Raw genomic sequence first — 13,525 nt, forward strand, 5'->3', positions numbered from 1 at the left:
CCAGTAGAAACTGCAGTCATTTTCATTATTCTTAGCAATGATTTAGGAATACTTGTAAGTATTAGCTAGGTTGCCACTTGTTGTTTGCCTGTTGAAATTGAACTTCAGTTCATGAAAATAAATAGCTAGCCAGCTACTTAATCCTGTTGCCTAAAGCTAACGTTATAAGCAGCCAGCTAGCTTCATCTGGCTAGTGAGGTTCGACCGGTCCGGGTTATGTGTTGTGAAGCTAGCCACAATAAGGATTACACACAATAATGGAATTTGCTGTTTGACTTCAAAATAAAAGTATGTCATTGACAGTGATGCAAATGAACACATAGTAGAATTATTCTCACTTTTATTTTGAAGGTGAACCACAAATTCTACTATTGTGCCTAATCCTTATTGTGGCTAGCTTCACAAAACGTGCATCTTTTGACACGCAAAGACCCAAACGGCATTCCATAGAAATCCTGGTTGAGAATGAAACGAATAAACAAAGAAACAGCACCGCAAGTAAGTGAAATAAATAGGTTTTGATTATGTTTTACTGGTAGTGGGGACATACCAACAAAATAACTTTTTAGTGTGTGTAACCTTTTTATTTAACTAGGCGAGTCAGTTAAGAACAATTTCTTTTTTACAATGACGGCCCGGACGACGCTGGCCAATTGTACGCCGCCCTATGGGACTCCCAATCACGGCCGGATGTGATACAGCCTTGATTCGAACCAGGGACCAGTGACACCTCTTGCACTGAGATGCAGTGCCTTAGACCGCTGTGTGTGTGTGTGCTAGAGGTCGACCGATTTAATCGGAAGGGCCGATTTAAAGTTTTCATAACAATCGGCGATCGGTATTTTTGGCCACCGAATTGCCTTTTTTTATATATATATATATATATATATATACATTTATTTATTTAAATAATTTATTTATATATATTATTATTATTTTTTACACCTTTATTTAACTAGGCAAGTCAGATTAAGAACACATTCTTATTTTCAATGACGGCCTAGGAACGGGGGTTAACTGCCTTGTTCAGGGGGGATTCGTTTTTGCAACCTTCCGGTTACTAATCCAATCCAACGCACGAGGACCCTGCATGGCAGGCTGACTACCTGTTACGCGAGGGCAGCAAGAAGCCAAGTTAAGTTGCTAGCTAGCATTAAACTTAGTTTTTTTTATAAGATGTCAATCTTAACATAATCACTAGTTAACTACACATGGTTGATGATATTACTAGTTTATCTAACGTGTCCTGCGTTGCATGTAATTGATGCGGTGCCTGTTAATTTATCATTGAATCATAGCCTATTTCGCCAAACGGGTGTTGCTTTAACAAGCGCATTTGTGAAAAAAGCAGTGTCATTGCACCAATGTACCTAACCATAAACATCAATGCCTTTCTTTAAAATGAATAAACAAGTATATATTTTTAAACCTGCATATTTTGTTAATATTGCCTGCTAACATGAAATTGTCACATCTCTAGCATTCATTGCACGCAGAGTCAGGGTATATGCAATAGTTTGGGCCGCATGGCTCGTTGCGAACTAATTTGCCAGAATTTTACGTAATTATGACATAACATTGACATGACATAACATAACTCGTAAGCATTCATTCAGACAACACTTTTGTGCGTTTTGCCAGCAGCTCTTCGCTGTGATTCAAGCTGTTTATGACTTCAAACCGGGTGGGTATAATTTGTGGAACGTTCCAACAGGAATCTATTCCAAAAACTTCGTAAATAACAAGGTTGCCAAAAAACAACGCATACAAAGTTGTATAGCGGCAGAATAAGATACCGGGTAGTGAGTGGTCTATTTCATTGCGTTTTTCACTCATCACGTTTATTCCGAAAAATGTCTGTCCTCACTCTGGTTGCCTATAGACAAACATTAAGAATAAGCTACGTGGTGAGTTGATGCCTATTCGGCAGCTAGTTAGCTAGGTTTGTATGCTTTGCTACTTTGTATGCGTTGTTGGTTGGCAACCTTTTACTTTACCTTTTTTGTATCAGATTCCTGTTGGAACGTTCCACAAATGATACCCACCCCTTCAAGCCTGTCAACTCCCAAGATTAGGCTGATGTAATCGATGTGAAATGGCTAGCTAGTTAGCGGGGTGCACGCTAATAGCGTTTCAAACGTCACTCACTCTGAGACTTGGAGTAGTTGTTTCCCTTCCTCTGCATAGGTAACGCTGCTTCGAGGGTGGCTGTTGTCGATGTGTTCCTGGTTCAAGCCCAGGTAGGGGCGATGAGAGGGACGGAAGCTATACTGTTACACTGGCAATACTAAAGTGCCTATAAGAACATCCAGTAGTCAAAGGTATATGAAATACAAATCATATAGAGAGAAATAGTCCTATAATTTCTATAATAACTACAACCTAAAACTTACCTGGGAATATTGAAGACTCATGTTAAAAGGAACCACCAGCTTTCATATGTTCCCATGTTCTGAGCAAGGAACTTAAACCTTAGCTTTTTTACATGGCACATATTGCACTTTTACTTTCTTCTACAACACTTTGTTTTGCATTATTTAAACCAAATTGAACATGTTTCATAATTTATTTGAGGCTAAATTGATTTTATTGATGTATTATATTAAGTTAAAATAAGTGTTCATTCAGTATTGTTGTAATTATCATTATTATAAATAAATAAACAAAAACAAAACAATCGGCCGATTAATTGGTATCGGCTTTTTTTGGTCCTCCAATAATCGGTATCAGCGTTGAAAAATCATAATCAGTCGACCTCTAGTGTGTGTGTGAACTATTTAACTGTACTAGAATGCTTAAAAGGCCGCTAAAAGATGTACTATCAGTTATCGGTATCGTTTTTTTTGGCAAGGAAAATATTGGATATCGGTATAGGACAAAAATGTAATATCGGTGCATAACTTATTCCCACATGCTGAGCACTTGTTGGCTGCTTTTCCTTCACTCTGCGGTCCAACTCATCCCAAACCATCACAATTGGGGTGTGGTCTGGGGATTGTGGAGGCCAGGTCATCTGATGCAGCACTCCATCACTCTCCTTGGTCAAATAGCCCTTACACAGCCTGGAGGTAGGTATGTTGGGTCATTGTCCTGTTGAAAAACAAATGACAGTCCCACTAAGCGCAAACCAGATGGGTTGTACTATCGCTGCAGAATGCTGTGGTATCCATGCTGGTTAAGTGTGCCTTGAATTCTAAATAAATCACTGTGTCACCAGCAAAGCACCACCACACCACCACCTCGATGCTTCACGGTGGGAACCACCCATTCGGAGATCATCCCTTCACCTACTATGCATCTCACAAAGACACTGCAGTTGGAACCAAAAATAATTTGGACTCATCAGACCAAATTACAGATTTCCACCAGTCTAATGTCCGTTGCTTGTGTTTCTTGGCCCAAGCAAGTCTCTTCTTCTTATTGGTGTCCTTTACTAGTGGTTTCTTTGCAGCAATTCAACCATGAAGGACCTCATTCACGCAGTCTCCTCTGAACAGTTGATGTTGAGGTGTGTCTGTTACTTGAACTTTGAAGCATTTATTTTGGCTGCAGTCTGAGGTGCAGTTAACTAATGAACTTATCTGCAGCAGATGCAACTGTGGGTCTTCCTTTCCTGTGGCGGTCCTCATGAGAGCCAGTTTTGTCATAGCGCTTGATGGTGTTTGCGACTGCATTTGAAGAAACTTTCAAAGTTCTTAATGTTCCTTATTGACTGACCTTCATGTCTTAATGTAATGGACTGTCGTTTCTCTTTTTTTCTTATTTGAGCTGTTCTTGCCATAATATGGACTTGGTCTTTTACTACATAGAGCTATCTTCTGTATACCAACCATACCTTGTCACAACCCAACTGATTGGCTCAAACGTATTAAGAAGGAAAGAAATTCCACATATTCACTTTTAACAAGGCACACCTGTTAATTGAGATGCTTTCCAGGTGACTACCTCATGAAGCTGGTTGAGAGAATGCCAAGTGTGCAAAGCTGTCATCAAGGCAAAGGGTGGCTACTTTGAAGAATCTCAAATATAAAATATATTTTGATTTGTGTAAAACTTATGGTTACTACATGATTCCATAAGTGTTATTTCATAAGTTTTGATGTTTTCACTATTATTTTACAATGTAGAAAATAGTAAAAAATAAAGAAACCCTTGACTGGTACTGTATATATAAATCTAACCAATTTACAGTATGGTCGTCCAGGCCTCGTTGAAGACAGAATGCGGCCCCGGGGGGAAATTACCTCTGTTCTAATGCCTCTTAAGGGTAAAGTAATCCAAAATTATCAAAGTAATTAGATTACCTTACTGGGTTTGGGTAACCTAAAGGTTACGTTACTGATTAACAATTTTGGACTGTTAACTAGTAACTATAACTGGGAACATTTAGAAAGTAACCTACCCTGCCCGTGGTCCGTGTCACGGTTAATTTTATAAGGAGAATTTTAGTTTCCGTTTACTTCCTGAATTGACTGACTTGAAATGGGAATTGACCCCCAAACTTGGACTACCCCTCACCTGATACTATAGTCAGTCCTTGTTTTTTTCCCATCTTGGAATGGGAATAGGGGTAAAGCAGTATATAAATTACCTTCACACAGGCTAGCAAGATGCTTATTACAATGGAGCATTGTCACAGTTCAGCTGCTCACCCTCACAGAAATACTCACTATTTCACCACTAGTTGCAATTGATGTAGGATTTGTTTACTTGCAAGTTGTCTTCCACATGGTGTTTTTGTAGAGGAGTTTTTTTTACTACATATTGAAATGTAATTTATAGGCCGGGTAACTAACTATAAAGCACGTTGTCACAGTTGGGTGTAAAAATGGCTTTATAAATGACATTTGATTTTAAATTTGCTTTGTGCTGTTTCAATTTGTATGGTAACTGTTTCAGTGTAATATTTTCCTAACATTTAACCTTTCATTTATCTGGTTCAGTATTGATGTTAATTGTATGCTTTCAATTTTCTAATATTGAGCACTTTTCTTTTATCTTCTTGTCCCAGGACCTTCATGGGGAAATCCTTGCGGCCATATCCGGTTCACTGATGTCACGTCCTCTCCTGGTGTTTGAGAAGAAGAAACCCATTCCCCTCAAACTGTTCACACCAAAGATTGTAGAAGTGTGAGTGAGACCTCCTAAATTCAGTTATTTGTGTGGAGAAAAAGAAAGCGATTGTATTCCCTTGTAATGTTATCTTCGATCCAAGATTGTAGTGTGAGACTCATCTTCAGTTATTTGCGTAGCATTATCCCCCCTGAAGATTAAATTTTTTATATAACCTTTATTTAACTAGGCAAGTTAGTTAAGGAACAAATTCTTATTTATGATGGCCCACTGGGGAACAGTGGGTTTAACTGCGTTGTTCAGGGGCAAAATGACAGATTTTCACCTTGTCAGCTCGGGGATTCGATCTAGCAACCTTTCGGGTACTGGCCCAACGCTCTAACCACTAGGCTACCTGCCACCCCAGATTAAGATTAAGATAGAGAAGGATTGTAATTCCCTTGTAGTGTCACATGCACCCATTTGGCTTACATCATAGATTGTAGAAAGATTGTGTGAAACTAAATTCATTTATGTATAACAAACGCCTATGAAAATTGGAGTACAAAAGAACTATGTTCCCCTGTAGTGTCACCTTCCATTTTGTAAACCTCTCAATTCCAGGCTGGACTATGGGAAAAAGCGAGGGAACACAAAGGAGGAGAGGGAGAAGGAAAGGTTGAACCACAAGTATAAGAAAGAGTTCAAGGGAGCTCTGAGAGAGATCCGTAAAGACACCCGCTTCCTGGCCCGAGAGAAACTCAACGAGGTCATGGGCAGGTCTGTATGACATTACATACACTTATCACTATAACTAACACATGCCAGAGTCTGGTCTAGTGGTAGCGCTGCCAACTCCTGACTACATACCCCTTGGTGATGGGTATTTGAGCCCCGTCTTGGCCACTTTCCGTTCTGTGCCCTTCACCTTTCTACTACCCCCCCGCTTAACCTTTGTTCTTTTATTTAAAAAAATACTTTGAAATATATGGACTTTTTTTTCATGTGCAGATGACCTGATATTTTTTTGCTTCCCTCTTTGTGTGTAGGGATGCGGAAAGGAAGAGGAAGGTGAAGGAGCTTTTTGGCAGTCTGGCCACCCAGGAGGGGGAGTGGAAGGCTCTGAAGAGAAGGAAGAACAGCAGACACTGACCTATTCAAAACGGCCTTGTATTGTCAGTTACAAACTTTGTAGTATTTTCTATTGTACTTTTGTTTTCAACATTGCTAAATAAAATTGCTGAGAACAACGTGCATGATTTGTATTAATTTGTGGATATCATCATCCTTTTCATGTTATGAATTACAATTTGTACAATGTCACACATTTTCTAAATGTACAATGTTTCTAATTTGCAAAACGTACAATATGTTAATTTACAGAACTTGTTACAAATTCCAATTTGTTAACGTTAGCTAGGCTTGGATGCTAAAGTTGTCTGTGGTTAGATTCAAACATGCAACCTTTGGGGAGCTAGATGTTTGCATTATACACCCACCCAACCACCCTACTTTAGTTTTTGCTTTATGTGTAACCATACCAAACGTAACATTTCAAAAATAATTTGAGTGTCCCGGATATATGTGTACTATGTTATGTCTAGTCTGAGACCTGTCGTGGAATTATTGTAATCAAAAGGAGACTTACATTTCTTCAAAACAAGTCGCTCTGGATAAGAGTGTCTGCTAAATGACGTAAATGTGAACTTTATTTAATTACTGTAGTAATGGGGCTTGTCAACGAGCCCCCCCGTAGGAAATTCGTTGAGATCCCACCAAGCGGATTTGAGCCACAGAATTTTATAGCAAAGTCCATCCTCCTGGATGTTCATGACAAACAGCAGATGTATGGAATGGGTCACAATGTTATGATTCGTATGAAAGATACCAATAATTCTCCGCAAATAGTATCGGCTGTAAAACTTCTCACTGTGTAGAGACCAGGTTCTGGCCCTGGAGCCATCTCCCCTTGGTACCCAGTACAGAAACATTAACTCATGCTATGGAATGCGGTCTTGTTAGGCTTATCACCCAAAGACCACGTACATCTTCTGTCAAATCTCCCAGAGGCCCACTTTCAGTCCAAACACATAGATTAGTGTTCTAAAAAAAATTTACGATTCTTTTGCATAAAACAAGCATTTGATGCAATAACAGTATTCTAACAATCTTGTAATTCCTGTTCTGACAGATCAGCCTGGTTGACTTTGTAATCTTACCATGTACATCAAAAAAAAATGCTTTTGTTCAAAGTATTAAACATTATCTTTGTATTTATGTTGCTTTCATTTCATGTGAGTGGAAAGGTTTTAGTGTTTCCCCACGTTTCAGTGTGCTGTAACAATTTCTAGTCATGTTTTGGTTATTCTAATACAAAGTGGTTGGGAGCTCCTACATCTCTGACAACCCCAGACATCATTTTAGACAAAGTATTAAAAGATTAAAAATCAATACCAGAAACAAAACCCAGTTGTATGCACTCAAGTTAAGCTTTATTATGTAGTAGTGGGTATACATTTATGTAAACGGCTTCAGTTATCTTACATAAAATGGGTGAGTCACAAGGTTTAAATTAAAATAAAGGGAATGTTTTTGTTTGAGGAGTTAACCATGAGTAGGGTGCTCCAGCATTCGAGAGAGGTTGACCGGGTCGGGCAGGATTTGGAGCGACCGATGACGAGGGCTGGTCAGGGGAGCGGAAGCTGTGATGGGTAGAACTTGGGGAGAAGGTAGGGTGCTGAGGGCCTGAGTGGGGAGTGTTGAAAGGGGTGGGTGGGGGAGGTACGAGGGTTGGACGGGGGGAGATTGGGTAGGGGAGGGAGAAGTTGGCAGGGGCAATTAAGTCTGTGAGGGCTGACGGGTGGGAGAGACGGTAGGGTGCTCAGGCAGACAGTCTGGCAGCTGTGTGGGTCTCCACACTGAGGTGGTCCTCTCTGTGACCGCTCCTACATGGAGGAGAAAAAGGTTTCATATGGAGGATTGAATCAGTACATGGCCTGATAGTAAACGGCACAATTGAAAGTGACGAAATTATAAGGTGGGTACCTTTTTTTATTTGAAGTTCTCTCTCTCGAATGATATTTGGACACCTACAAATATAATAAATGTTTCAGTTATGCAGTATTGAAAGTGTGAACAGTGCTTTGGTATTGCAAGTAAATATTCAAATAATTTTTTGATGTAAACACATTTTCCTTTAAGCCTTAGCATCACAACAAGCCATAAAGCCATCCAGTCAGTCACACAACTTTCACTGTAGCTCATTCTCTACAACAAGCACCACTTAGACTTTGAGGACACTACTGTTACCCATCCATCGGTGATCAACCCACCTTAAGCTTCTGGCTCTTTCCCTGCCGAGATCCCCAGTCTGCTCTCTTCTCCCTCCAGCAGCTTCCTGTAGACGGCTATCTCGGCATCCAGCTTCAGCTTGATGTGCAGCAGCTCCTGGTAGTCAGCCAGGTACTTGCCCATCTCCAGCTTGGTCTCGCAGAGTTGGTTTTCCAGCTGGGCAATGATGCCCTCCAGGCCTCCGACCTTATCCATGTGGGCCATCTCCATGTCCTCCAGCTGCTGCTCCAGGGCCATGTTGCGTGCCCTCAGCCCATCAATCTGGTTCTGGAGGTCTGTCACCTGGTTGTGGAAAGTGGTGATCTCTTCTTTAATCGACTTCATCTGCACTTCTTTCTTGCCGGCAACCTCTTTGAGGGTTTCGAACTTGCCCTTGTACCACTTCTCGGCTTCTTGTACGTTTTTGGCCGCCACAGCCTCGATCTCGGCACGCATGTTGCGCAGATATGCGGCCAGGTCTGGGCGGTCACCGTCAATTTCCGCAGTCACCTTGGAGTCCTCGATCTGCTTCATGAGGTCGGCGACTTCCTCGTCGTGAAGCTTCTTGAGGAACTCAATCTCGGCCACCAGCTGTTCGACACGCTTTTCAAGCTCCGCCTTCTGCAGGGTGGCATTGTCTACGTCTTGACGGAACTCCCTCAGGATCATCTCTGCCTCATCTGGAGATGGATAAACGGGGGAGATGAGTAGATGTTTTAAAACATTACAACAACAATGTTATTATACTATTGGGATCAGATTCACTTGGTGTATGTAGACAATACATTGGCTGATCATACACCCCTACGAGTACAAAAAATCTCAATCAACCAACGGTATGTCTAGAAACATTGTGTAGTCAAATTTGACATTTGATTATTCAAGGAACAAAATCATAACTAGAAATCCTGCGTTCTTCATGGAAATTTGGTTTATATCATCATACAATAATGTCAATATAGAAGACGATCGAGATCAGTAGATCTCCCCAGCCAGTGATCAGTGTGGGACTGGTACCATACCTTTCAGTGCCAGCTCCTCTTCCAGTTTCAGCCTCCACACCTCCACATCCTCCTCAATGTATCCCCTCTCGATATCAGCAGCTCCCTTCTCATTGGTCAAAGATTCAATCAGCTCCCTCATCTCCTTGAACTTGAGTTCATACTCTTCTCCGATGCCGGTGGGGCCTCCCTTGAAGCGGCCCTGTAGGGCGGCGAGCTCTGCAGTCAGCTGAGCGTTCCTCTGTTCAAGGGCCTGAACCTTCTCGATGTAGCCGGCGAACCTCACGTTCAGCTCCTGCATCTCCTCCTTCTCGTTGGCATGCTGCTGGTGTATCTCTGTGCCGATTTCCACGGCGGAGGATAAATTGCCACCCTGGTACCCGGACCGTCCACGGTTGTTGTACGAGGAACCGCGACACCGGGAGGGAGAGGGGCTCTGGACCCGCATACTGCCTCGAGAGCCACTCACCTGCAGTGACTGGGATTTCTGGGAATAGGAAGCTCCTCTCATGTTTGCTTCTCAGTGTGTTACAAAGTGTGTTCTAGAATCAGATTTTGTTTCTTGAGTATAGTTCCAATTCCACCAAAAAGGATTTGAAGGCCTCTTGTGTTCTCTTTCTTTGCTGGCTGGCCCACCTTGCTACTGTACTGACAGTCTCTCAGATCGACCCGTGTCTTTTATAGGGCCACAAAGAATGTCTCGGACTCCCTTGAAACTCTCGCAGGGTTTTGACATGTTTTAAATGTGGATCATCACTCTCTTCCAAAGACCTGCAGCACAACAGTCTTCATTAGCTAGCTAGCATTGCATTGTTAGTAGCGGTGACGGGTGGAGTTTGTGCGGCCCACGCCTCCGTGTGAAATAGTGATATGAGGATGTATGCCCGCTATTTTTCACTCTTACTTAGGGCACTGCTAGGGACTCGGGAGGGTATGGAGGCCATCAAGCACATTGGGAAACACTGACGAAGTGACGGTTCTTTGGCAACAGATTTTCTTGTAAGACTTTCCAACACAGCCCCACGGAAGCCTCTCTCACACAATCAAGATGTCAGACACCATTGCAGTGGAGACATTCTTTGAACAATTAACCATCTCCAAGAATAACAAGAGTCTTCCTAATGCTGGGAACGGTATTAAGGAGAGCATTAGGGTAATGCTTCATTTGAGTTTCCATGTAGTCTCAGGATAATGTGTCATGACAAATAAGGTTATAATGATAGTAAATCTATTCCTTGATATTTTAGATTATATTGCCTCTATTAGTGCACCGTAAGAAAAGCCTATATTAGAACTATGGACAACCCATATTTGTCAGTAAAATGGTCTAAAGCACATGCAACTGCGCGCTATTGGAATGTTTGGAGATGTTTAAAAGTTGTAATCTGAACTGTCAAAAATGGAAATCTGCATTTCATGAGACAATTGGTTTCTTTCGTTTTTACAGTTCGCTCGCACACTTGAATCACATTGAAATCCCTTTACAACCCCTCCTTTCATGACATTTTCACTCATCTCTTCATTCATGGACATGCAATTACTTTAGTTGGCCAAATGGTGAAGTAAACCTCTTGTATTATCTAACATTAGCTATGTATTACATAGCTAAATGTGTGGTTTGTCTATGTGGGTGTATCTGTATCTGTGTGATCCCTCCAGCCCAAGTTGTCAGTCCCCTGTGAGGGCTCTACATTCATGTGAGAGACGCAGGTGTAGAAGCACATGTCTTCACCAAATGAGGAATTAATACATTGATATACCACATGTTTAGTAGTGAGTCATGTTTAGCTTGCTGCTGGCATTAGTGTGATGTGGGTGTATCTGTATGCTGCCTCCATGCCTATAGCACCATACTCATTCCATTGTGAAGGCCTCAATCTTTGGTCTTCTCTTGACCAGAGAGAGGGTGAATAAATACCTCATGTTCAGTAGGTAGCAATCAAATCAAAATAAAATCAAATGTATTTATATAGCCCTTCTTACATCAGCTGATATATCAAAGTGCTGTACAGGAACCCAGCCTAAAACCCCAAACAGCAAGCAATGCAGGTGTAGAAGCACGGTGGCTAGGAAAAACTCCCTAGAAAGGCCAAAACCTAGGAAGAAACCTAGAGAGGAACCAGGCTATGAGGGGTGGCCAGTCCTCTTCTGGCTGTGCCGGGTGGAGATTATAACAGAACATGGCCAAGATGTTCAAATGTTCATAAATGACCAGCATGGTCAAATAATAATCACAGTAGTTGTCGAGGGTGCAGCAAGTCAGCACCTCAGGAGTAAATGTCAGTTGGCTTTTCATAGCCGATCATTGAGAGTATCTCTACCGCTCCTGCTATCTCTAGAGAGTTGAAAACAGCAGGTCTGGGACAGGTAGCACGTCCGGTGAACAGGTCAGGGTTCCATAGCCGCAGGCAGAACAGTTGAGACTGGAGCAGCAGCACGGCCAGGTGGACTGGGGACAGCAAGGAGTCATCATGCCAGGTAGTCCTGAGGTATGGTCCTAGGGCTCAGGTCCTCCAAGAGAGAGAAAGAAAGAGAGAATTAGAGAGAGCATACTTAATTTCACACAGGACACCGGATAAGACAGGAGAAATACTCCAGATATAACAGACTGACCCTAGCCCCCGACACATAAACTACTGCAGCATAAATACTGGTGGCTGAGACAGGAGGGGTCAGGAGACACTGTGGCCCCATCCGATGATACCCCCGGACAGGGCCAAACAGGCAGGATATAACCCCACCCACTTTGCCAAAGCACAGCCCCCACACCACTAGAGGGATATCTTCAACCACCAACTTACCATCCTGAGACGAGGCCGAGTATAGCCCACAAAGATCTCCGCCACGGCACAACCCAAGGGGGGGCGCCAACCCAGACAGGAAGACCACGTCAGTGACTCAACCCACTCAAGTGACGCACCCCTCCTAGGGACGGCATGGAAGAGCACCAGTAAGCCAGTGACTCAGCCCCTGTAATAGGGTTAGAGGCAGAAAATCCCAGTGGAGAGAGGGGAACCGGCCAGGCGGAGACAGCAAGGGCAGTTCGTTGCTCCAGAGCCTTTCCGTTCACCTTCACACTCCTGGGCCAGACTACAATCAATCATATGACCTACTGAAGAGATGAGTCTTCAATAAAGACTTAAAGGTTGAGACCGAGTCTGCGTCTCTCACATGGGTAGGCAGACCATTCCATAAAAATTGAGCTATAGGAGAAAGCCCTGCCTCCAGCTGTTTGCTTAGAAATTCTAGGGACAATTAGGAGGCCTGCGTCTTTTGACCGTAACGCTACGGTCACAAGACGCAGGCCTCCTAATTGTCCCTAGAATATGTAGGTATGTACAGCAGGACCAAATCGGAAAGATAGGTAGGAGCAAGCCCATGTAATGCTTTGTAGGTTAACAGTAAAACCTTGAAATCAGCCCTTGCCTTAACAGGAAGCCAGTGTAGGGAGGCTAGCACTGGAGTAATATAGATCACATTTTTTGGTTCTAGTCAGGATTCAAGCAGCCGTATTTAGCACTAACTGAAGTTTATTTTGTGCTTTATCCGGGTAGCCGGAAAGTAGAGCATTGCAGTAGTCTAACCTAGAAGTAACAAAAGCATGGATACATTTTTCTGCATCATTTTTGGACAGAAAGTTTCAGATTTTTTGCAATGTTACGTAGATGGAAAAAAGCTGTCCTTGAAACAGTTTTGATATGTTCGTCAAAAGAGAGATCAGGGTCCAGAGTAACGCCGAGGTCCTTCACAGTTTTATTTGAGACGACTGTACAACCATTAAGATTAATTGTCAGATTCAACAGAAGATCTCTTTGTTTCTCTGCACCTAGAACAAGCATCTCTGTTTTGTCCGAGTTTAAAAGTAGAAAGTTTGCAGCCATCCACTTCCTTATGTCTGAAACACAGGCTTCTAGCGAGGGCAATTTTCATTGAAATGTACAGCTGTGTGTCATCCGCATAGCAGTGAAAGTTAACATTATGTTTTCGAATGACATCCCCAAGAGGTAAAATATATAGTGAAAACGGAACCTTGAGGAACACCGAAATTTACAGTTGATTTGTCAGAGGACAAACCATTCACAGAGACAAACTGATATCTTTCCGACAGATAAGATCTAAACCAGGCCAGAACCTGTCCGTGT

General features: G+C 42.4%; 2 protein-coding genes across 3 annotated transcripts in view; one reads left to right on the forward strand and one right to left on the reverse strand.

The window, feature by feature from the left end:
* The window catches only part of nop14 (NOP14 nucleolar protein homolog (yeast)), a 30,725-nt gene extending 24,419 nt beyond the window's left edge, over nt 1-6,306 (forward strand). For both annotated transcript variants that reach the window (XM_014124428.2, NM_001139917.1), the window contains 3 exon segments: nt 5,012-5,130; nt 5,677-5,832; nt 6,102-6,306. In XM_014124428.2, the coding sequence (XP_013979903.2) occupies nt 5,012-5,130; nt 5,677-5,832; nt 6,102-6,204 (378 nt within the window). In that variant the 3' untranslated portion in view covers nt 6,205-6,306.
* A 1,381-nt stretch (nt 6,307-7,687) lies between these two features.
* On the reverse strand, nt 7,688-10,039 carry LOC106561351 (vimentin). The gene is made up of 4 exons (XM_014125205.2): nt 9,405-10,039; nt 8,385-9,062; nt 8,098-8,141; nt 7,688-7,997 (listed from the first exon to the last, which is right to left on the reverse strand). Exons 1-2 carry the CDS (start codon nt 9,892-9,894, stop codon nt 8,386-8,388), a joined length of 1,167 nt encoding a protein of 388 aa, XP_013980680.1. The 5' UTR covers nt 9,895-10,039; the 3' UTR covers nt 7,688-7,997; nt 8,098-8,141; nt 8,385.
* Between the last annotated feature and the right edge of the window lie 3,486 nt (nt 10,040-13,525).

Source organism: Salmo salar, chromosome ssa01, assembly GCF_905237065.1.
Source record: "Salmo salar chromosome ssa01, Ssal_v3.1, whole genome shotgun sequence".
NCBI lineage: Eukaryota > Metazoa > Chordata > Actinopteri > Salmoniformes > Salmonidae > Salmo > Salmo salar.